Here is a 24696-nt window from a genome sequence, read left to right as displayed (position 1 = left end):
GTTACATTTGAAGAAGAGACAGACACCCACCTCAATACAACGTCCTTTCAGGTAGTTGTAGAGAGTGATAAGGTCTCCCCTCAGCCTCCTCTTCTCCAGACTAAACAACCCCAGCTCCCTCAGCCGCTCCTCATAGGACTTGTTCTCTAGATGCTTCACCAGCTTCGTTGCCCTTCTCTGGACACACTCCAGCACCTCAATGTCCTTCTTGTAGTGAGGGGCACAAAACTGAACACAGTATTCAAGGTGACCATGGAAATAATTTTTCTATTCAGTGCCTGAATTTAAAAAGCAATTAAAAATTCCAATAATTTTGGACATACCATAGACAAGACATTCAGTGTCACTGCTACGTCCAAAGAGAAGGATGTGGGGAATGATAGACATGGCAGTGTTACCGCAGTCCCTGGGTTGGTGATGGAGCAAATAACCTTGGAAACCATTTCCAAACACAAAGGACAAGAAAGTGATTGGAATTAATTGGCATGGACTTACAAAGGGAAAATCACACCTGACAAACCTGAAAAACTTGTACTGTGACTTGACTGCCTCATTGGTCCAAGGGAAAAGAGTGGACATTAACCTTAGCAGGGCTTTTGACACTGTTTGTGTAACAACTTCACAGACAAGCTGATGAAGTGTGGGCTAGATAAGTAGACAGTGAGGTGGATTGAAAAATGGCTGAACTGCCAGGCTTAAAGGGCTGTGATCAGTGGTGTGAAGTCCAGCTGGATGATGGGGCAGATAAAAAAACCTGGGGGAAGTGGTTGATGCACCAGAGGGTTGTGCTGCTATCTAAAGGGACGCTGACAGCCTGGAGAAATAGGTAGACAGGAACCTCATGAAGTTCAGCACAGGGAAACCCCAAGTCCTGCACCTGGGGAGGAGCAACCCCATGCACCTGTACATGCTGCGGGCCACCCAGCTGGAAAGCAGCTTGGTAGGAAAGGACCTGGGTTCTTAGTGGACATGAAGCTGACCACGGGCCAGCAATACGTCCCTGTGGCAAAGCAGATTCACAGGATCCTTTGCCCAGAACTGGTGAGGCCACACGTGGAGTGCTGTGTCCTGTGTTGGGCTCCTCAAGAGAGACGTGGACATACTGGAGAGACTCTGATGAAGGGCCACTAAGATGATGAAGGGACTGGAGCATCTATCCTATGAGGAAAGGCTGAGAGAGCTGGGGTTGCTCAACCTGGAATAGAGAAGGCTGAAGTGGGTCCTTTTCAGTGTGTATAAATACCTGACAGGGGGGCCAGTAAAGAAGACATAACTAGACTCTTCTTGGTGGTGCCCAGGGACAGCATAAGACACAACAGGCACAAACTGACACACAGGAAATTCCATTTAACATACGAAAAACATTTTTTATGGTGAGCATGGTCAAGCACAGGAGCAGGCTGCCCAGAGAGGTGGTTGAGTCTCCAACCATGGAGATACTGAAAACCTGACTGGACACAGCCCTGAGCAGCCTGCTGTAGCTGACCCTCCTCTGAGCAGTGGGGTAGGACTAGATAACCCAGACGTCCCTGCCAACCTCTGCTGTTTTCTGAGTCTGTGACACCAAGATAAGATAACAGCAGGGAACTGGCAGATGGAAAATAAGAATTTTAGTTTAAAGATTTGCAGCAAAAGGCCAATAAGAACAAGGGGTTGGAGTTGCCAGAGAGATGCAGTGGTGAGCAGGGGTGCAAACAGGTCTCCTGCAGGATCACCGCTGCAGCAGGGGAGGTGTTGCAGCACACCCACCTATGGCGGCATCGCAGCAGGAGCGCAGCATCTCCCACTAATACTTAGTCGGTCAGTAAGAGCTGATACAAATAAAGCTTTGTAAAATGAAGCCTAGTGGCAAGAGAAGCCAGCTTCAAACCTAAGTCTTGGGACCACCTGTCCCAAAATCAGCTCCTTTGCTAGCGAACAGCAGTGCTAACACATTCCCCATCCCTGGAGTCTAAAATCTCAATTACTGCAGGTGTGCTTTAACTTATGATGCTTCAGTGGGGTTTTCTGGTGAAATGGGCACCAAGAAACTGCTAAGATGCCAAAACTGTACAGATAAGAGCCTGTGAGAAGAAATCAGAGATTTCTTTCCTCCCATGTTCAGAGCTGCCTTTGTTCTGCTGGCTGTGGCATCTACCCAGCAGCACATCAGAGGTGGGAAGCGCGCCTGGGCTCTCCACATTTTGTTTCAGGTGTTTGTGATTTGCTAAGGACCCTGCCACCAAACTATTCTGGGAAAGCAAGGTGTTGGCTTTTGCAGATTTAACACAAATTGCTGTGAATCATCAGGAGCACTTTATAGATACAATTTCTGAAGTTAAGCAGTCTCTATTTTAATTTGGAGTATTTCATCTGTGCATTGCAAAACAATATAGAAAAAAAAACACATTTTGTCAGATAAACTACTAGATTCTAATCTTTTTTTAAATAAAGCCTGGTAACTTCAAAATATTGTTTAATGAAGGATCCTAAACTCAACAATTTTTTTTTTATTTTGAACATTTAATAATGGCTTCTGGCATATTCCAATTTTACATTGTTTTGAATTATATTACAAGTAACATTAATTAATTTTCTTAGTAATGCCACTTACTTTGAAACTACCAGTATTGCTGTGAGTGAGCTGGTAACTTTAGGTACAGCACTTCCCTCTAGTGGGTAAAGTCAGACCGTCCCGATTTTGCAGGACCTGCTGAATCCTGCTCATTAGCACTGTCTGGAAATAAAAGCTTTGCTTTTCCCCCAGATATCCTGAAGACTCTGGGTCTATTTTATCTTTTTGAGATCTGTTATTTATTTAAGGTATATTATTTTTATTCTGAATTATAACGGGACGGATAGAGGGGCACTCATGGGGGGTATGCAAGACTCAGGTTCAGCTCCTACTTGTGAACCTTGGTTCAGAGCAGTAATTCCCTACATGCCCTAGAAATCCTCCTTCTAAAAGTGCCATCAAAACTAGCAAGTTTTGCTTGAAGTATTTTATTTCCACAAAACATTTTGGAAGCTAAAATAATTTTTTAAAAACTCAAAAGGAGACAAGGCAATTCACGAAGGACAGGTTCACCAGAGAGAACCATCCAGCTCCTGGCTCAGTCGTTCATCTAAACCCACTCAAAATCCTTATGCACTGGCATTTTCTGATTGAAAATTATGGCCTTGTAATGTTTCCCCGTTCTGTGATCAAGAAACAGTGATGTTTAGGTTTTAGAAAGCCATTATGGTCAATATAATAAAGAATGCCCCTTCCCCAAAACCCACGTCTGCCCATTTGTTACAATTCTGCTATGCTGCAACCATAAGGGAAAACTGTTTCTAACACCCCCAATCTCTTTTTTATTTTCCTCTTGCACAATTGTGGTCATGGTTTTAATTAAGTTAAAATAGGATGTTGCACTGAGCTCCTCAACAGCTTCCTGAATTTTGTGATCTATCCCACCAACCGACAGCAATCAGGGCATCATCTCCGCTGGTACCATGTGAACTGAGTGCAAGCCATGGGTATTTGCATGAACCAATTTATCTCTTAAAACTATTTCTTCTTGACTGAAGCATAAATTGCCTTTACCCTAATGTGGTATATAATGAATTGCATTTGAAATATGTTTATTTTTAGCAAACAAATGCTAATGGGAGCCTGCCATTAAAAATAGACAGTACAGTTGGCACAGAAATAAGGGCTGGGGGATCTTTCTTTCCCTGATCAGCGGAAATGCACTCTGTGTAAGTCATCTGGGGAGAAAGCATGACGTCCCTGTGGAAGTTAGTGTCTCCAGCTGGGGAAACTGTGAATGGCAAGTCACCACTTGTCACCTGAGCCCTGGCTTACAAATAGACTCTGCCGTCCAACATCTTCAAGGGGCTGTCATACCTCCTAGGGGGGAAAGGGGTACAAGATGGAAACAGTGCCTTTTTCTTCTCCTCTATCCCTGTTGGATGTCTCTGGATGCAATATGGATGTGCCTCCAGCCATGCCAGGCTGCAGTGAGTAAGGAGACTTCTGGACTTCGGTGGGGAGGCCACCATGGGGCACCTGGCATCGCTGGCTCCCATTCCTCCTCTCTCAGCAGCTGCTCTGCTGGCCAATGGACTTTATCATAGGCAAGCTTTTCCCAATGTCTAAGTGAAATTTCCCTGGCTGCACTTTAAGCCCATTACTTGTCACCTCCCCAGAGAGAATGATTTATTCCCTTCCCTTTTGCAGCAGCTTTTTTCATAGTTAAGAGTATTATGTCCATTAAGTCTCCTTTCCTCTAACCTAAACAGCTCAATTGCCTGTGTTTTCTCTTACATTAAGATTTCCAAGGCTTCTGACCGCTCTTGTTGTTCTGCTTTTGTCTTTACCTATTAGGTCCACTTCTCTCTTATAGTCTAGTGCCAAAAAGCCAACCATGCAGCCAAGGCCTTGCTGAGTAGCCTGGTAGAGTCACTTTACACATTTTGGCAGATAATATACCTGCTTAACATCCTGGTAGGGTTTTTGTCTTTTTTCACAACAGAAGGACCTCATGGACTCATGTAGTCAGTTGGTCCCTAACTTATATTTTGTACAACGCCTTCTTCTGTCCATGTACTTATTGTTTTTGAATTGTGTCCTATTTCTTTAATTCATTATAAATGCTGAGTACTATTTCTGTCCTACAATACACTTGCAGGCCCTCCTGGATAACTGTGTCGTGCAAATGGAAGAGGAGATGCTCTATTCCATTGGAGATCCTCTATTCCATTATCAAAGTGGTTAATGAAAGTATTTTAACAATATCAGACCTAAGACAGATTCCCATGAAACTCTAATAAATGCAGTCCTTCTGCTGGACAGTGAACCACTGATCACAACTCTAAGAGTATGTCTTTCCAACAAGTTTTGCACTTATTTTCATAGCAGTTTATACTATGAAGACTGTTTTCAGGTTGTTACCCCAATGGTGAATACCAGAGACAAGACTTGAAGGGATGGTTCAACTCTTTTAGTAGACTGTCTTACGTAAGTGGAAAACAGATAACCTTCTAAGCTGCCCTGGGAATAGTTTTATGGTGCATCACAGAAGAGCTTGCCCATCCCTCACAAGCCACACAGAGGATATGTCCTTCCACTTCCAATAAAATAGCCTAATGCACATCTGCTCCTCTGCACCATTCATCCCACCTGGAGCTCGGCCCGGGTTTGCCATCTGTGGGACGGTCAATTTCCCAGGTATGGGAGTTATGGACAGCAGAGATCTCCCGCTCAACAGCAGCAAAGACAATGGCAGACTCCAAGACCCCCTACTCTCAAGGCTGAATGTTTGCCAGTCTCCAACAAGTCCTTGCACTGGGGCTTTTCTGGCCCTGGATAATTCTGCACTGAGAAAACACAGTTACACTGTTAGAAAGAGTGCTCGCCACACTAGAAAGGGCTTCTTTTAGGAGGGATGATGTTAACTTTCCTGTGAGAAGTTTTCAGTCACAGACAGGGAAGTGCTTTAGAAGGGAAAATGTGACACAAGTCTGCTCATACAGACTCAAGTCAGGACACTGGCAGCAGCTGCTGTTTCACTGTGGAAGCACTGCGGGTTTTTGTGGCCCCCAAACTTGTATGAGCACTGTTCAACAGAGATTGCAAATCTAATTTTGAGCACTTTTTTCCAGCATTTTGCTTGAAAGATAGGTTCAAGTAGGGCAGCATCTCCTTCTTGCTGCCAAAAGATCTTACAAACTGAGCTCTAGCCAACAAATGCTGCCTTCATTCAGCAAAATAAGACCCTGTTTTCATTGGGAACCAGACAAGAAAGCCCAGTCTGAGCCTTTGCTAGTTGAAATTACCATAAAAGCCTGAAAATTAAAAGCTTAACCAGACAAATTCCAAAATCCTGAAAAATAATCTAGTAAAGATTATTTATTTATTTCATATGTAATCAAGAGAAGATTCTTATCTTGCAAAAAAAGGCTTTGATAGATCTACAGTTCTTCTCATTATCATATGATCTTAGAGTTGAGTTGGCTCTACTGAGTCAAAAAGGAACCAGAAAGGTCCAAAAGGGTTTCCAGGGAATGTAGATTGTAACAGAAAACATAGCTGGCAGCCTAGATAAAAAGCACTAGTTTAAAAAAAGCAAAACTGATTCCTTATGTACAGGTATTTCCTGGGACCAAACCCATTACTTCATAATTCTAGACTGCAACCTAAACTGGGGTTATAACAATCAGAAGTTGGGAATCCAAATTAAAGAAGATTTAACCACAGTGGCATGCGTTTCATTAGCAGGTAACACGAAGAATCAATATTTTATGACCTGTCACATATTTGAGTCATCTGACATGTTTTATCCTTAGATGTTGAAGTTATTTGACAGCTCTAAAGTAGAAGGAAGCAAAACAGACAGGAAGTTTTTTGCTGGTGTCACACTTTCAGAGAAATTTAACAGGTAATAGACTACAACAAGCAGTTAAAACACATTGGTCTCTTATTACAGAACAAATTCAGCTCTGTGGGGCCTGAGGGAAGTGCATTTCATAAATCTTGCTATTTTTATATAAGAAGAGAGCACAAACTATACTTTCCCTGCATAAAAAAAAAAAAAGCAGAAATGCTGCTACTTAGCAATGCGCAGATGAATACTGATTTTGGCACTTTACATAATAAGGAAGCAGCAAGATCTACCTGCAAAGCCTCAACACTTGCCCTCTGCTGGTGTCCAGCTACTGAGTCCTCAGATACCAGTCTCAGTGGAACTACAGACTTATATAGGAACCTACCCATCTATTGTCTAGATAAAAAGCACAACAAAGGAAGGAGATTAGATTATATAAAGAGGAGGAAAGGATGAAGATTAAATGCCTATGCAGTTACCTAAAGGTTTAGAAATATCACGCATGGTCATGCTATTTTTTTTCCAAGTTCCAACTCTGAATCACATGTTGCACTTTAATCTCAGCTTCAGGAAAAAAAAAAAAAAGCCAAAAACCTTCTGTTCTTCATAATTGCAAAGAAAATCCCTCGTTCTCAGGAAATGGGAGGTAAATAGGAAAGAAATCAAACTTATCAGAAGCTTGTGTTTGTATGTCTCCCTGGTTTGCAAAGGTTTGTGGCTCATTAGGGCTTTCCGGAAAACAAGGACTTAATTTTATGAATAGTGTTGACAGAATGAGTGTTCTCTCTCTTCTGGTGTGGAAGAAAAAATGAGATATTTTCATTTTTATTTGGTTCTATAGGTACTTAGTGAAAAAGAGCCAGCTTCCAAAGTAGCCAAGACCTTGTTTATCAGAGCATTTTCTTTCATTTTCTACATCCCCCTAGAATAAAACCTTTGATGTGATAAAAACAAGAAGCACCCGAGAAAACTTCAGTCTCAACAAGTTGGTATTTTGCACTGAATATACCTTCAGTACAAAGTTCCTACAGGCAATACCAGGGAAGCCCAGAAGAGTGGAGAAATCTGGATGAATACATTTTTTTCTGTCTCCAAGCAATCAATAATCTGAGACTTTGCTAGCAAAGGGCTTTGAGAAACACCTCACAGAAGAATGAGGAGGGATGCCCAGGGCTGTAGGAATGACCACCAAGCTTATCTCCAGGGTTCAGTGACCCATAACTTCGGGAACACCATAAGACAACCACATTTACCTAACTACGATCATGGCTGATGCTTTCCATAGTGTTGCCCACATGGAGTGAGCCATCACACCACTGCAGATGCCTGGCCCATAGCACCGGGTGCTCAGCAGTGTGTCCCAGCAGCAGCCCAAGATGGGTGCTAGGGCACCTGTCCCTGGTTAGCAGTGGAGTGTCAGCAAGGTAAACACCAAGCACTGCAGCTCTGCACAACTGCCTTGTCAGGTATGTCAGAAAAAAAGGAGATTTTTCTTTTTGCTTGAATTTCTGCTTATTTTTAAATTCGCCAGGACTGAAACAGCAGCTTGGCTCACCCCAGCTGCAGGGACTTTGCCACCAGAGATTTGCTGCCCCAATGTCTCAGAAACCCAGGCAGCCTTTGCTCTTCTCCAGGGCTGAGGTGATCTGAGAGGACGAGACTACTAGAAAAGGACTCCAAATGAGGAGATGTTTCAGTGTCTGAAGAGATGAAATATTTAATCCCTGCTCTCTCTGGGATATTCATCATCACAGATTTACTTATCTGCCGCTCACTGACAGCAGCGGCTGACAAGGACAATGACAGCTGACATACATTAACCCAACCACACAATACAAGCTATCACTCCAGAGCAGAAATCCATCATTATTATTTAAGCACCAAGGAGGTGTCTCAGCTGGTGCCAGTTACCAAACACAGGCAGCACCTGCACTGAAAAGTCGACACCACTGGGGTCTGTCGGAGGCAAGGAGCTCTTGGCACAACCCTGAGCCCTGTTAGCCCTGAGAAGCCCAGTGCCAAGGGCACAAGCAGCGTCCCCCATGCTCCCACCACTGGCCTGGCCAATGGCATTTGCTGCATACCCTGAGGGAGGAAAACAAGAGGGAAGGATGGACAAAAATCACTTGTTTAGGATGGGAGGATGAAAGCCTTTATTAGAGCTTTGCTAGAGCTACACAGCAGGATAGTACATTAACCCCTGTACTAAAGGCTGTGGGTAGAGTGAAAAGCGTTATTGCACAGCTCCTCAGGGAGTGTTGCTGCAGATGTAACTGTGTAGACCAGACTTGTTCTCTCTTTGAAAAGGCCCCCACCCTGCCCTTTTTTATTGATGAGCTGCATTTGTGAGCAAATCTATATCGCCGAATCACAGAAGGTTGGAAGGTACCTCTGAAGATCATCTTGTCCAACCCCCTGCTTGAGCAGGCACACCCAGAGCAGGGGGCACAGGAATGCGTCCAGGTGGCGTTTGAATGTCTCCAGGGAAGGAGACTCCACAATGCCTCTGGACAGCCTGTTCCACTGCTCTGTCACCCTCACAGGAAAGAAGTTTTTTCTCCTGTTTAAGTCTGGGTTTATGAAAGGGAGGTCCTGCCTCACTAACCTGGTCTCCTTCTATGATAAGGTGACCTGCTTAGTGGATGAGGGGAAGGCTGTGGACGTTGTCTACTTGGACTTTAGTCAGGCCTTTGACACTGTCTCCCACAGCATTCTCCTGGAGAAACTGGCTGCTCACGGCTTGGAGAAATGCATTCTTCGCTGGGTAAAAAACTGGCTGGACGGCCGAGCCCAGAGAGTGGTGGTGAATGGAGTCAAATCCAGTTGGCGGCCAGTCATGAGTGGTGTGCCCCAGGGCTCAGTGTTGGGGCCGGTCCTGTTCAATATCTTCATTGATGATCTGGATGAGGGGATTGAGTGCACCCCCAGTAAGTTTGCAGGTGACACCAAGCTGGGTGGAAGTGCCGATCTGCTGGAGGGCAGGAAGGCCCTACAGAGGGACCTGCACAGGCTGGATTGATGGGCCAAGGCCAGCTCTATGAGGTTCAACAAGGCCAAGTGCCGGGTCCTGCACATGGGTCACAACAACTCCATGCAACGCTACAGGCTTGGGGAGGAGTGACTGGAGACCTGCCTGGAGGAAAAGGACCTGGGGGTGTTGGTTAACAGCCGGCTGAACATGAGCCAGCAGTGTGCCCAGGTGACCAAGAAGGCCAACAGCATCCTGGCTTGTATCAGGAATAGTGTGGCCAGCAGGAGCAGGGCAGTGATCGTGCCCCTGTACTCGGCACTGGTGAGGCCGCACCTCGAATATTGTGTTCAGTTTTGGGCCCCTCACTACAAGAAGGACATTGAGGTGCTGGAGCATGTCCAGAGAAGGGCAACAAAGTTGGTGAAGGGTCTGGAGAGCAGGTCTTATGAGCAGTGGCTGAGGGAGCTGGGATTGTTCAGTCTGGAGAAGTGGAGGCTGAGGGGAGACCTTATTGCTCTCTACAACTACCTGAAAGGAGATTGCAGTGAGGTGGGGGTTGGACTCTTCTCCCTAGTAACAAGCAATAGGATGAGAGGAAATGGCCTCAAGCTGCGCCAGGGGAAGTTTAGGTTGGACATTAGAAAAAACTTCTTCACTGAAAAGCTTGTCAAACATTGGAACAGGCTGCCCAGGGAGGTGGTTGAATCTCCAACCCTGGAGGTATTTAAAAGAAGGGTAGATGTGGTGCTTGAAGATATGGTTTAGTGGTGGACTTGGCAGTGATAGGTTAGTGGTTGGACTTGATGATCTTAAGGGTCTTTTCCAACCTTAACGATTCTATGATTCTGTGATTAAGTGGAACTTCCTGTGTTCCAACCTGTGCCTGTTGCCCCTTGTCCTGTCATTGGGCACCACTGAAAAGAGACCGGTCCCATCCTCTTGACACCCACCCTTCAGATATTTATAAGTATTGATGAGATCCTGCCTTGGTCTTCTCTTCTCCAGGCTGAACAAACCCAAGTGTCTAAGCCTTTCCTCATAAGGGAGATGCTCCAGCCCCCTGATCATCTGAGCAGTTCCCTGTCCTTCTTAAACTGGGGGACCCAAAACTGGACACAGTACTCCAAATGTGGTCTCACTAGGTCAGAGTAGAGGGGGAGGATAACCTCCCTTGCCCTGCTGGCCACCCTCCTTTTAATGCACCCCAGGATACCATTGGCCTTCCTGGCCACAAGGGCACATTGCTGGCCCATGGTTGGCTTGCTGCCCACCAGCACTCCCAGGTCCTTCTCAACAGAGCTGATTTCCAGCCGGTCAGCCCCCAACCTGTACTCGTGCATGGGGTTGTTCCTCCCCAGGTGCAGGACCTTGCCCTTGCTCTTGTTGAATTTCATCAGGTTCCCCCCAGCCCAGCTCTCCAGCCTGTCCGGGTCTTGTTGGATGGCAGCACAGCCTTCTGGTGTATCAGCCACTCCTCCCAGCCTGGCATATATCAGTGTCTTCTTTGTCTATTGGGTTTTTCTGAACTATTACTGCCTCTGAAGAAGGGGTAACTGAGTTTTGAGGAATCCTGGTGAAACTGGGTTTTGGTTTGAGATGGTGGGGTGGGGTTTTTCCCCTTCCCTGATAGTGTTTTCCACCAGGCTGGTTGCTTCTTAAGACTGCCCTGCTGTCTTTTGCTGTTACAATGGCATCCTTATGTAGAAAAGTGGCATTTACACAAGAATTGCCTTATGGTCATTGATGAGAATAGCCAAAGTAATGGAAAATTGTGTGTGTGTGTGTGAGAATCAGGTGTAGGGAGGAAGGGGGAAGGGGAAAGAAGCCACCAAGTCTCCTAAGCCCTGGAGCCAACCTTATGCTGTATGAGGTATGATCCTTCCAGAGGAGGGAATAAGATGGGCTATTTACAGTACCACATGGATGCCACATCTGAGTGTTAGAGAAGACTCCAGTGGAGAGCAAGAGCTTGTAGAAAGAGCTGCCTTTCAGACCACTGATGGTCTTCTCACTCCTGCAAGAGACACCACAAGTGAAGTTCACACAGTGAAGGCTTCTGTATTTTTGCCTTCATATAGACAGGTCTCAAGGATAGGGCTAGAAAACACTGGATGTATTGAGGTGCTTACAGACTGAGTACCTGAAGAGTTATTTATTTAGACTCCATCATGAGGGCATCATATGCCTGAGCCATCACCAGGAGAGACTGCGTATGGGGAGCATAGCAGCATGTGGAAATGGGACAGTGGGAAGAGCAGAAAAGAGCCGTGAGGGAGCACTAGGGAGACGAATATATGCTGGGTGCAGAGGATGCCATAAGGGGACCACCTGTGTCTGCAGGACCCCTGCAGGAAGCGGGAATAGGTGGGACCCAACAGCTTCCCTCCAATGATCAGCTCCCACAGACAGGAGGAAGGCAGCATTAAGACTGATGCTCTTTTTATTGCCATCACTATTTCATATGCACAACGGTTGCTGAGCCTCATATGCCTAAAACTGCAGGGCTTGCTGGATACGCCAGGTTGTCTCACTTTCCTGTTCTGAACCACAGGAGAAGGAGCATGACCAGGGCACTGTACCACACCCATCTTTCAGGGCTACTGCAAATCAGCCTTTCCTATACGCTTTTCACCTGGCAATTTCCTAACACAGCCCTTCCTTTTCTCTCTGTGAAGGGTCTTTTTCTCTGCTCTGCTAATCACAGTATGCCTTCTGTGCTGAAAGCTCTTCAGGGAAGGAATCTCCTCTTTTTCTTTTGCAAGAGTGCACTTACTCCCACAGCAACTCAGAAAAATGTTTAAGAGAAGAATATAAATTAATAGCAATAATAAATCCTTACATATTGTCCAAAGCCTGTGTAAATCAGTTTTGCAGCAACCTTGCAGGACAGCTGGAAAGGGAAGATGATTGAAACGATGCCCTCAGGACCATGACCATCCAACACACTCCTTGCTGCACATCAGATAGGTTTTCATGACAGATAGTGGTCACCAAAAACCTCACCCTCCCCTTAGACCCTGGCTTTGCCACCTCCCAGATCCAGCCTCTGTTCTAGCTGAATATCACCTAAGTCCATAGAGATTTTTTCAGGAGTAATCTCATAGCTTTGGAAATGTTTGTGGGCCTTAGGCACAGCCCCAACTATTTCCTATTTGCCTAGAGAGTATATAGCCAGTCAATTAATATTCTTGTGCTCAGGTAAGCTAATCATTAAGCCACAGTTTTGAAACCTCAGGCTAAAGCTTCCCAGATCCTTATCTTTCTGCTTCCCATAAACATGTAGCTTGCCAACTGTACCTTTCACAGAGGCAGAAACGGGATCAATGCTTGCAGCTCATTAGCAGGTTTTGACTGAGACCCAGTCGTACAGTAGCCAATCTGCAAGGGGTTTGTGCTCAGGGTAAAGGACCCACAGCTTTGCCCTGGCAAGCACCTGCCCCAGAGGTGCTGTGGCTGAAGCCCTCCAGCCTGGGACCCTTCCCATCCACAGCGAGCCCCAGCAGCCAGAGCCCCATTCCCAGACCCAGCTCAACCCACTCAGAAACTTTTGTCTTTTCACCAGCACAAGTGCCTACAAGGAGGAAGTTTGGAAAACTTTTGAAAAACCCTGGATATGTCTCTGCATGGCAGGGAAGCAGGTGGGATTTGTTCTGTGCTCCCAGGTCACACAGCTTTGGCACTGGCCGAAGAACAGGGAAATTCATTTCACACAGAGAAAAGAAAGTTTAAAATTTTGTATTATTCTGTAGCTTTTAAGATTCACCAGCATTGGTATTTTTTACTATGTTTTCTGAGACACTTAAAATGAACTTTATGTAGCTGTTTTCATCATTATGTTATAATTAAAAATAGTAAATTATTTCAGGAAATTTCATTCACAAAAATGTCATTTTAACATGCCAGAAAGGCCAGAGAACCATCATGGCCATGCTCCTTTCTGTTAGGAGGAAAAACTCATTATATGAATCAAGAAATCATTTGGAGAAATCCAGTCTGTTAAAAAAAAGAGCAGAGCTCCATTTCTTTCACACCAGTAAAATAAGCCCCATCGTAGCAGTTTCCTTATGCAAAGATTCTGGCTAGCACCTTCAAGAATCTGCTTCAATATCTTGGCTTTCTCCCAGGTACAAACTCCTACTCTCTCTCTGCTGCACAGAAATGCAGGCTCAAACCAACATGAAGCCTGAGCACCACACTTAACTCAGTGACTCGCTCTTCCCAAGCTCAGGCTTGCTCACAGCCCGCCCCAGCCCGTGCTGGCCCTGGGTGCTGCCTTGTGCCCTCCCTGATGGCCGAGCCTGGACAAGTAGAGCTTTGTGTCAATGTCAGTAAAATTTGTTTTCCCAGACCGAAGATGCGCCAATGTCAACTTCTAACACTGCCCAGCACAAGAAAACTCCTGGAAGATATAAAGTTAATAAAGCTAGATATAAACTGTTATTAACAAAATGAATAAAACTAAGAGTATACAATGACAATCCAAATGTTTTCTGGCTGATCTGCCCAGGACCTTATCAAGGTACCTCCACTGACATGGCTGGATCCTCAGACGGGTTCTCAGTAAACAAGAACAGATCAAAGTCCTTAACAGTTTTTAAATAAAGGTGATGCAGAGCTTTCTGAACAGTCTGATCATACATCTTGAAGGCTGGCAAAACAGACAAAAATACCTATGGATCCTCTGGGTTCCAGGGAAAAACCTGAAAAACAATTCCAGCAAATGTGCAGAATATAAAGAAAGTAAAATATTTTTGTCTTTAAACAGTTAAAGAAGAGAAAGAGTTTAGGAATCACTGTTCAGGGACTCCTGTTTAGTGACAGCAATTTATTTGACCATCTGGGTAAAGAAAGACAGCAGCAAACCACAGAGAGGAAATAAAAATAGATGAACAACAAACAAGTAATTGATTTTGCTTGACTCAAGCCTACAACTCTGCAAAGCAGGAAGCTACTTCCCATGAAAGACATTATTGATGAAGGCATTTCAGCCTCTCTCCAGTCCTTCCAACAGCATACTAGATCTCCCGTGCCAGCAAACCTGTCTTGAGACGTGACTCCCATCCCAAACTTGCCAGAAACATCACTAAGTACAAAAGACAAATTGATGAGCCTTCTGGAAAGGGACCACCGGAGGAAGGAGCTCCACAGTAAAAGGTAGAGAGAAGCTCCTTTCTTTGGGAGAAAGAATAGGAGGCTTTTTGCTGTGTTTGTTCATTATGATAAAAATCTTCTTTTTCTCGACAGGCACTAAGCAAATATTGAAATGGAGGAAAACGCTACCCACTGTTCAGCGGGATCTGATCACTACATCTCAGTGTTTTAGTACCCACCTCGAGTGGACAAACAACCTCTGCCCTTATTCAAGGCACGGTGCACTGTGTGTGATGGTAGCAGAGGGGCGGTCGTGCCTGCTCGGGAGATACCAATGTGCAGCACCAAGCTGTCCAGCTGAGGGACCCAAAAGCTGTTGGTAGTGGGGCATGGGTAGCAGAGCCCTCACCCGAGGAAGCCCTGTTCCCATCAGCCCAGACTGGTGCCAGCAGATGACAGGGATGACAGCTACAACTTGCTCCACCCTTGGATAGGTGTCTCTTCCCTCTGTCGCTCTCCTCCTGTCTTTCTCACTGATACATATACATATGTTGTATTCTTGGAGCTGCATTCAAACGAGAGGAAAGCAACCTGAGCCAGGGATTAGGCAGGGTGGCAGGGAAGCTAGAAGCCTGCCTATATTTGGGGTTTTGTGACTGCCACCAGGCTATATTTAGGTGTAGTTGAAGGAGGATCCTTTGGAAATAAGAAAATTGCCAGGCTCTGATGAGGTGCCTTCTTTAAGCTGCTCTAACCCTGATTCTCAGGATTTGCAGTCAAAATTCACCTGTTCCCCCAGGCACGGTCTTGCTGACTAGAGCAGCTAAGATGACTGCCTACTGATGAGCAGCTTGGCTCATGCTTTCCCACCAGCTGGCATGCTCCTTGCATCCCTACATCCAGGCCAGTCAGCCTTAAGCTGTTGAGCTTATCTTACTGACCCCTTCTGGGCTGGGGGTGAAATCTTAGACCTACCTTCTGCAAAGCCATTTGCTCCCCTGTGAAGGCAGCCTGGTACACCACTGCACGCCTGAACAGGACTAAAAATATTTGTTCTTAAGCTGTGCTCAGATGAGATCTTTGACAGCCTGTTGCAAACAACTAATCCACAACTGCCTAATAACTTGATATTTCAGGCTGAAGATTATCTTCTATACGTGAGCAGTAGCTTCTCTCTTCATATCTTCATATTAGCAGCATATGCATGCTGCTAATCAGTCTGTGAAGAATAAGTCCAGGATTCACACACATCATTTCGTTCCTCTCAGTCTCATCCAGGAATACAGTCTCACAGGAGCCAACAGCACTCATCCATCCTGGGAATCATCCCGAGATGAAATTAGTTACCCCAGGAGGGCCCTGTCCCTCTCCAAGAATTGCCCAGAGCCACATGCCTGATGCCTGTCTCCAAGAGCTGACTTTGTGTGAGATACATCTCCAGGCCCACCCTCCATCTTCTCTTTCCTCCCCAAAAAATATCCTCATCTTTCTCAAAATTTCCATCAGGAAGACAATAAGAAGTTGAAGAAGTCAAGACCACAAATGGGTAGACCGTCCTGACACAACCTGGGCTCCAGACTTAATTTCCCAATGTATCTCTCCTTTCATATATTGGCACATGGTGGTCAGACTTAATTGCTCAAATTTTTTTTATTTTAATTAATTTGTCTTGACAACCACAGTTTTCTCTGGGGAATTTTGCTTACTGTTGTAACAGCTTCAAAATACATTCTGTCTGGAGAAATAAAAGAAAACAACCCAGAAAACAATGTTTCCCTGCCATGTCACTCTTCTCCCTCCATAACATACTGCCTACAACCAAACAGCCTCTGAACTGACAGCCCTTTCCTCCTGCCATGTGTCAGTCTTCACATACATCAGCAGAAAAAAAGGGGGAAAAGCAATGTAAGAATAAATTGGGTTTTAAAACTACAAGAAGTGGCCAGAGTCTGGCAGGGAAGGGCAGGACCTGGCTAGCAGAGCAGTCACTGGGAGCATTAAGTGTGCAAGGAGTGTTGCTTTAGGTCAGCCAGTGCGCTGTGTTTTTTCTTGTGAATGACAGTGTATGAGTTGTTGATGGCAAAGGTCTGTCCAGCTATATGTCATACACAGATACTCCATACACAGCAACCTGGCAAAATTGATCTGACTGGATCCTTCAGCTATTTTTCTGTTTCTTCTTGGAAAAGGATGTCTAAGAAAATGGCATTCTGGTCCAATGGTTAACTCCTACTGTCATCATCCCTGTGGCCCTCAAACCGTCCCCTCAGATGCTAGCAATGCCTTGTGCAGCCATGAACTGAGCCTTCTGCCTACAAAACAGCCTGGACCTCCTTTCAACAGATGTTTAGAAAATTCTTGAATGATCCTGAAACCATTTCCTACAGCCTGTGCCCTGGAGTTCAGCCGCTGGCACTAACAGAGTGCACAAAATGCTGCCCAGCAGGTCAAATAAATCCTACGTTTCCACGCAGCTCTGGTTTCACAGGGCTTGCATACTGGATCAGGAAAAACTTTGTAATTTTTTATGTGATTTGATTCTATTTTATTGCAAGGAGAGCTGCAGCAAGAGCCAGCTCACGCACTCTTCTGCTGAGATGAGGTTCCTTTCTAATGCTATACAGACAAAACCATCACACAAATTCAATGCCAGTTTTGTAAAAGTTTTAGTAACCACCTCAAGGTTTGCTGTGCACTCTCTTTATTCCCTGCCCTCTCAGGTAGGCTTCAGTAGCTGTGAGTGAAGGCAGAGCAGGCAGTTGCCAGATCCTGCCTGCTGGTGTATCATGAGGAAGAGAAAACGTGCTTAGGTAGCTCTGGTGTGGACAGTTCATTTATCATGTTTTGCTGAAAAGATGCTGAATGGTCAAACACTGAAAGAGGGCTGCTAGGAAAATAATTGGGGAATTTCTGACCATTCTTCCTTCCGTCTCCTTAATTTGTGTCTAAACTGCAGTGCAGGGGTAGGCACCAGAGAGCACAACTCATTCACCTGGCCACACAGCTATTTCCAGGACAATCTGTGGGCAGCATCTCCAAAACACATGCTAGAGTTTCAGCTTGGATCGCCAGGACTTTTACGAGTTTGGAGAGAATCTGAGTTGGTGCCTGGTTGTTTACTGAAAGCACAGTATTTGCATAGGAGTACCACTCAGGGCAATGCATAAGCACCCCCCAAGTGAGGCCAGGGCAAAGGATGCTGGGTACATCAAGGGGGAAAAGGCACTCACAGCAGGTAGGCAAATGGGAACACACATTTAAAGACACCCCTTTTCCTTTCTCATAACATGAAAACTAAAATCATTCTTTCAGGCCATCCAAATAGTTTTTGTTTTGTGCTTTAAAGGGAGTATCTTCAAAGAAAGAAGAGAATATGGGGCATCAGATGCCCCCTGCAGCTGGGCATCTAGCTGCCTTTCATACCTTTTAATTGCACACGTCTGGATGTTGCCTAGACCCTGAATGCATGTCACTATTTGAATTTTGGGGTGCCATAGTTACAGATGGAGTTCTAACATGCTTAGCATTGCACCAACCCTGATGTGAACAACAAAACCATCCACCTGTGGTTATGAGGAGCTGACCCAGATCATAAGCAGATACACAAGAACTCCAAGCACCTCATTAAAACTGAACTTGTCCAAATTTTTTCGGCCTACTGCCTGGGCAGCAGTGTTATCCAAGGTGCCTCAGCGTGTCTATTTTCAACTGCAGACCTTCAGCAGCAATGTTCCTTTTCTCCTTCATCTCCCCCCCTGTACACCAAACACAGTGCCAGCATTTAAGAGAGGTAATGTTGCTCCCTAGGCTAGAGGAATACTGTGGAGGTGCTGGGAAGAAATTGCTGGTGCTTCATTAGCCCATGGGCTTCTGCCAGCTGATGTGGTTTTGGAATAGCACCAATTTTGGTATGACCATGAATGCCAGTGCTCTTTAGCTCAGTAATTGTGTGTGTTTAGAGACAGCAATAAAAGATTAACTCTTGGAAAGGTGTTATTTTCTAGATGCCAGTCAAATAAACAGCAAAGGAAATCGTATCAATACGGCTGGCGACAATTAATGGTGTAAAGTGTTAAGATTATTGGAGAGAATATGTATTCAGACCCAGAAGGTCTGCCTTTCTCTGTATATTTACTATCCATCTGACTGCCTTTACAGTATCAGCATGGAAGGGACTATCTGAAATTTGGTACATGCTTTATACCTTGGCAGGGAGCATCCTGGAAATCTCCCCGTGATTCATCTTCAAAACAAAAAATATCGGTAGCCTCCCTGTGAAAATGTACATAAACACTAAACCGCTGTAAATCCCTCCCATGGTGACTGTACCCCGGCTCTGCAGTCAACAGAAGTGACTGCCCTAATTGAATGGGTCATATATGAATAATAAACATGTTGTCAGGATGTCAGCCTAACAGACAGCCTTTCAAGACTTTAAATAGAGAATTTAACAGCAGAGCACCTAGGTGGTTTGGGTAATATGGCATTCTTGAAGACTGCTTTCATTGACTCATTTCTAGGCAACAGTGCTAGAAAAGGGTTGTAAGTGGCTCTAAGAAAAGAAACTTCAAGGAGTTAAAAGCCTATGATGTGACACAAAGCGGACTGAGGGATGTTGGATGTTAATGACATATTTCTGCCTTATCAGCTAGGCACCTCTGACATTTATTAAATTTCATTTCCATGTGTGTAACAGCTGTGTGCAAAATTTGTCAAAAGAACTAATAAAGGTTTTAGTATGTTACAGCTGAAACATGGAGTACTGCTGGAAATCGAATAAGCACTGTTAAGGATTTGAATAACATAGGTACACAAAATTATGATTAAAAATAATGGAAAGAAATAGCTCATTCAGTTCTATTAAGTTTAGATTGTTCCTGGGAGTATCAGGGTACGTGCTCCTTACCATGCAGCTTGGCTTCCTCTGGATTTCAGTTTCACCAGTTATGGATTGTTTAAGAGGCTCACAAAACCCCATATCTCACAGAAAATAAACAGATTGGAGGCTCAAGCACTTTTTGTTTCTTTTCTTTTATTTAGTTGTGCTACTTATCTATATTAATAATTATCATATTAATTACATTAGTAACCATATTAATAAAATACACCAAAATTCCTGACTCAGACCATTTTTGATACATTTTATTTATCACAAATATGTGCATTTCTCATCCATTCTTTATCCTTAATTTTTGCCCGACGTTTTAAAGGCAGAAAGGGAGCTCATGGAGCTATCAATGGCAAGTTTTCTTTTACAATTGGAGACTACCATCCCCATTACATACTCGCATCATAAAAATGTTTTTACCACAGTAAATGCTATATTTCATATTCATTTTCTGACAAAAGCAAAACTGATCTATTTGTCTTCTGCAGGGCCCTCTTTAGTTCACCTTATGCTTCTTGCATAGCTTATTTGCTACTTCCTAGTCTCAGCAACATCAATTCAAAGTGTCTTCTTTGTAAAATATATCTGGACAACAGATACATGCTGAACACATGTGGACTATAACAAGTAGGAACTTTTCCTCCAAAACAAGCTCTGCTTGAAAAGGGTGAATTTGTTGGAAGTTGATGGGGGAGGCAGGCACCCAGAGTCCCCAGCAGAAGCGTTAGCCACCACCGAGCTCCCTGGGTCATGGTAGCACTGTCCCAGGCTTTCAGGTCCGGGCACCCTGCTCCAGAGTGTCACTCTCCTTGGCATCTGTGGGTGAATTAGCAGCAAGCCAAGGTGCCCATAAAAGTAAAGGAGTGTGAGGAATTGGTGGGAATGGGAGAAGGTGCCTGCTCTATGTAACATGGGGGGGAAATGAAATATTACAGTCTTCTTACAGTAACATTTTTAAGAGTTTCTAGCTCTGAAACTCTTAGTTAACTCTCATCTCACAATGAAATTCATTCTTTTTCTTTTGTTTTCACAAAAATTGTGATTTCCCCCCAAGTCCTGCAGAGACCCCTGTGTTACAATGAGGGGAGTGGGGTTGTGGTGAAGGCAGCTGTCCTCTCCCTCAGGCTGTGGGCTTGTAGGACCTCTGACCAGTGACCCTTTCACAGGAGCAATGGGGAGGCTGCCTGCCAAATGAAATCACGGTTTGGTCTGAGTGATCCAGGAGAGTTTAGCTAATGGTGAATTTGCAGAGCTTATTTGGTGCAAGAACCTTCTGTTCAATGCCAAATGCTGGAGCAGTCATGTTTTTATATTTGCACGTACGTGGGTACTTGTAGATAGACATTCTTATTAAGCCCCTGTTCCCCTGTGCTGCCCCTTCTGGCACCAACTTAGGCAGCAGTCACCTCCATCGAGGAGGTCACCTCCTTCGTCACACTGCTCACAGTGCCACCCCAGCTGGTGTCTGCTTTCCTGCATATGCAGCTCTGTTTATAGTATATGGAAACTGGATGGGTAAGAATTAGTTTTTAAGAGAGTTTGGGTTGAAAACACCTCTGTCCTCACTGGGGCCTGCTCCTTCAAAATTTAACACAAGGTATTATTTTATTTTGTTTATGAATCTGGATTGTGTGCTCAGGGGAGTGAAAGAAATTATTGATACAGAACAGAAATGTCAGGATTTTAACTCAATTCATGATTAATCTAGCAAATGTCATCTTGCCCCATACACATTGTATCTTTATTTTCATATTGTTCAAACTTTAGATGAAACAATCTCATTATTTTGACTTCCCATGGTGATCAGCTGATGAAAACTGATTTTTAAGAATTCCAGGTTACCAATCCTTGTCATATCTGAAGATTAAACTTGTCATTTTTCATGATAAATGGAAATGCAAATAATGAAGTATATTAGAATAATGATCAGAACCTTGCCCTGAGCCAAGCACAGCGTGAGCATCTTTATGTTTACTGGCAGTAAACCAGCTTCTCTCTTCTCTCTGTTTTGCACAGTCCTACTAAGCCAATCCTCACTAGAATGAGCACAAAACAAAACAAATAACAGCTTTTGTACATCAACATTAAAATGGGAAGAAGCTTGGGAAAGGGCCTCGACAAAGAAGAAAGCTGACGAATGCAAGAACGCCTGATGGGTAAGCACCACCTTCTAAACATAGATCAGCCAGACGTGGAAGTGATTTTCAGAAGAGAAATGCAATCATGGATTACACACCAGCTCATTAGAAACTGTTGCTGAATACAGCATCCAGAAGACATGCATGAAAAGTCACATTTGGGGAATAAATTAAAAGGGGTATAGTTGTTGCTAGCTAAACATATGTATTATATATGCATTGAAGAGGTTTGTAAATGTCATTTTTTTTATTCAGATGGAAAGCAAAAAGCTTTAAAACCTTTCACAGTAGAGAGGTAGTTAACTCCAGACTATTCCTATCCCAGTAGCCAAGAAGCTGATAGGACATCTCTCTTAAATTAGCATTTATAAATACACTTTCTGAATGTTTCCATCACCTAGTGGAAAAAGCATAACTTCTACTGCTACATTGCTGCACTTCATTTACTTCACTGTATAATAAGTTGACTAAAACTGTAAAGCTTCTCAATTTTTACTGCATATGTGTTCCAACTAATCTATGTCTGTAACAAACTTAAGACTGAAAAATTATTTCTGACCTATATTCTAGTTCTATGAAGCATATATACTATAAGGTATGTCTGACTGAATATCATAATACTATAATTTCCCAAGACACATAGAATTGTTTGTATTTGAAGTGACAAAATAAAAGCACTTGATTTCTTTTTTAATAGCAGAAAGTAATTTACCCTTTAAATGTAAAATACAGTTGCTCACTGCAAGGGCATTTCTATTCTTTTCCTTATTCTACCATGTAACCGCTGAGTGACACTCTCTGGCCCATGCTAATGCCAATTAGGCAAAGTGATCTAACAATCCCTTCTGGCCTTAAACTCAGTACATAAATTAAGAACCTAGGAAGCAAATACACATTGCAAATAGCTATGTGAGGGCTGGGTGCATGGAGCCCCGGGGCACTGGTGGCACTGGTGCTTCCCTCCGCAGGGGTTTGGTGGGTCGCCCCCCAAAGGGCACCCTCATTTCCAGATACCACTGAGCCGTAAAACAGGGGGAGGCACAGGGTATCAAGAAAGACCTCATAGTGAAAGGGCTGGATGCCAAGTGCCAGGCACAGAGCAACGGAGGGAAGCAGGGAACCTCTCTCCTCTGCTCCTCTCCGATACCTCCCAGCATGTCATGCGTCAACTTCTGGCTCAGGACCGGGCAGGAGCGCGCTGCTCCCTACATTTCTCTGCCTTCCCCTGCATATTGCAGCTGAATCCAGTCCAAAATTAACACTGCAATGCTAATTTCTTCAGATTTTTTTAAGCCTGTTGCTTCATTCTTTGGCTTTCAGGGGAAATAGCTAAAATAATACTTCATTGCTAATGTTGATCCCAAATAACACAATACATCAAAGACACAAATAAAACATTAGTTTAAAATGTTTTTTAACTATTGGCTGCACAACACAAATTATTCCAGAATTTAGTCTATGAATCTCTGAAAATTTATTTTATTTTTGAACAAAAAATTATCTTTAAGCAAACTGTCAATAAATAAATACAGGGAATTAGATAAGTCTTCTGTCTAACTACTAAGGTACCGGTGTGGCACTGCTTGTCTTAGACAGTGAATGTGGATGTCTGTCAAGTAAATTTATATGTGAATCTGGGCAGCATTTTTAAAAAAAAAAACATGTTGTTTTAATCCAAATCTGCTCTTGTAACTGCATGTAGCAGACTCCCCTAACTTCTACAGGACCAGCATTAGAGCTGGCCAAAAACCCCACCCAAATCAATCAACCACCATAAACATAACCTGAACAGCATGGAAGGTAAAAATCAAGTAGTTTACACATAAGGCTGCATGAACTCATTAAGGTCCCACTTCAGACAGGTTTTTAAATCTGTGATTAGTCCAACCAGTGTCAGCTGGAAAACACACATCCTTAAGGGCCAGATGCATTCAAGAGTCCCTGTTAAATGGTGTCTCAGTGAAGCCCGTACTCATTCACCGCTCTTGGTGGCTCACAGCCACACTCTCACCTCAAAGCCTGTGAAAAGGTTTGCTATCTGGGTGTGCTATTGTATCACTGTCTTCATTTGCTCCTTAGGTTTACCTCTATCCCACATTATTGCAATCATGGCACTTTTGCTGCAATAGAAATCACCAAAACAGGGTTTCCCTGTATTACATGATTTTGTTATGGACTACTAAGTTTTGCATCATGGTGACGGTGTAATGTAAAAGCCCTTTCTAAATACACACAAATGTTGCCAAAAAAGTGTCATCAGAAGACCCCATGACCCTACCAGGGCAGCTCAGTGAATATGTACCATTTGTACACAGTCAGGAGAGACGTACCAGGATGTAGATCACTAAATGTTGACTCAGTATGAATAATATGTTTTACCTTTTTAAATGTTACTGCTTTCCCATCCCACTCCATCGAAACTTGTCAATTGTACTTTTTTTTTAAGTCAACAAACTGTAAAGAAAACTGTTGAAATACCTGATTTTCTGTAAAAAGTAATAACAACAATAATTTTTGTTACTTTAAAGTATGCTTGGTATTAAAGTACCTAATAAAGTTCAACAATGAATTTTGTAGCATACTAAAATAAAGTGTGATAGTGCTTTTCCCCAGCTCCCCTGTGGTAACAGCTGCTGTTGTTGGGATTACTGTCCTCCTCCTAAACACAAGCCTGGCCACGTTCTACACACCTGTACATACACAGATCCCTAAGGTATGTAAAGTCCGAGCAAAATCTGATCCCTTAATGAGTGCAGGGACTTGTATGGGTCAAATTCACAGTATAAGAACCTTGTTGATGAGTTATCTCCACCCTCTGGTACCTGACTATATATATATATATAGTCTATAGTATATATATAGCTATATATATATGAGCAACAATATAAAGTTCCTGATTACTTTGTTTGATATAAAACTTAGTTTATGGTAAAAGAAAGGGGAGTGTAAATTATTTAGGAGTTAATTACAGTTGAATAGAGAATTTCCAGGTTTGTAGGATGCTGAAGTCCTGTTCATTTTTACAGGCAACACATTTCAGTTATTCCTAAATAGATGGGAAATACCAAACTAGTGATTTAGAAGATAGAGTAAAGTTCAGAAATTTATAGCCTCTAATTTCACTACATGAAGTTACACTGGAGCCATCAGGGGCTGTCACAGATGTACATTATCCCAGAGCTTGCAGCAACGAGAGGTAAGTCCTTTCTTGTCAAATAGATGCTGGATTTGCCTCCATGATGCTGATGCAGTGGTACC

General features: G+C 43.7%; 1 protein-coding gene across 2 annotated transcripts in view; it reads left to right on the top strand.

Moving 5' to 3' along the window:
* LHFPL3 (LHFPL tetraspan subfamily member 3) overlaps positions 1-24044 on the top strand; it is a 259589-nt gene extending 235545 nt beyond the window's left edge. For both annotated transcript variants that reach the window (XM_075081409.1, XM_075081410.1), the window contains one exon: positions 21317-24044. In XM_075081409.1, coding sequence (XP_074937510.1) covers positions 21317-21345 — 29 coding nt within the window. In that variant the 3' untranslated portion in view covers positions 21346-24044. The remainder of the gene's footprint in view (positions 1-21316) is intronic.
* The last annotated feature ends 652 nt before the right edge of the window (positions 24045-24696 follow it).

Source organism: Phalacrocorax aristotelis, chromosome 1 (assembly GCF_949628215.1).
Source record: "Phalacrocorax aristotelis chromosome 1, bGulAri2.1, whole genome shotgun sequence".
NCBI lineage: Eukaryota > Metazoa > Chordata > Aves > Suliformes > Phalacrocoracidae > Phalacrocorax > Phalacrocorax aristotelis.
The sequence above is the reverse complement of the archived record's forward strand: the minus strand, read 5'-3'. Positions and strand labels throughout refer to the sequence as shown.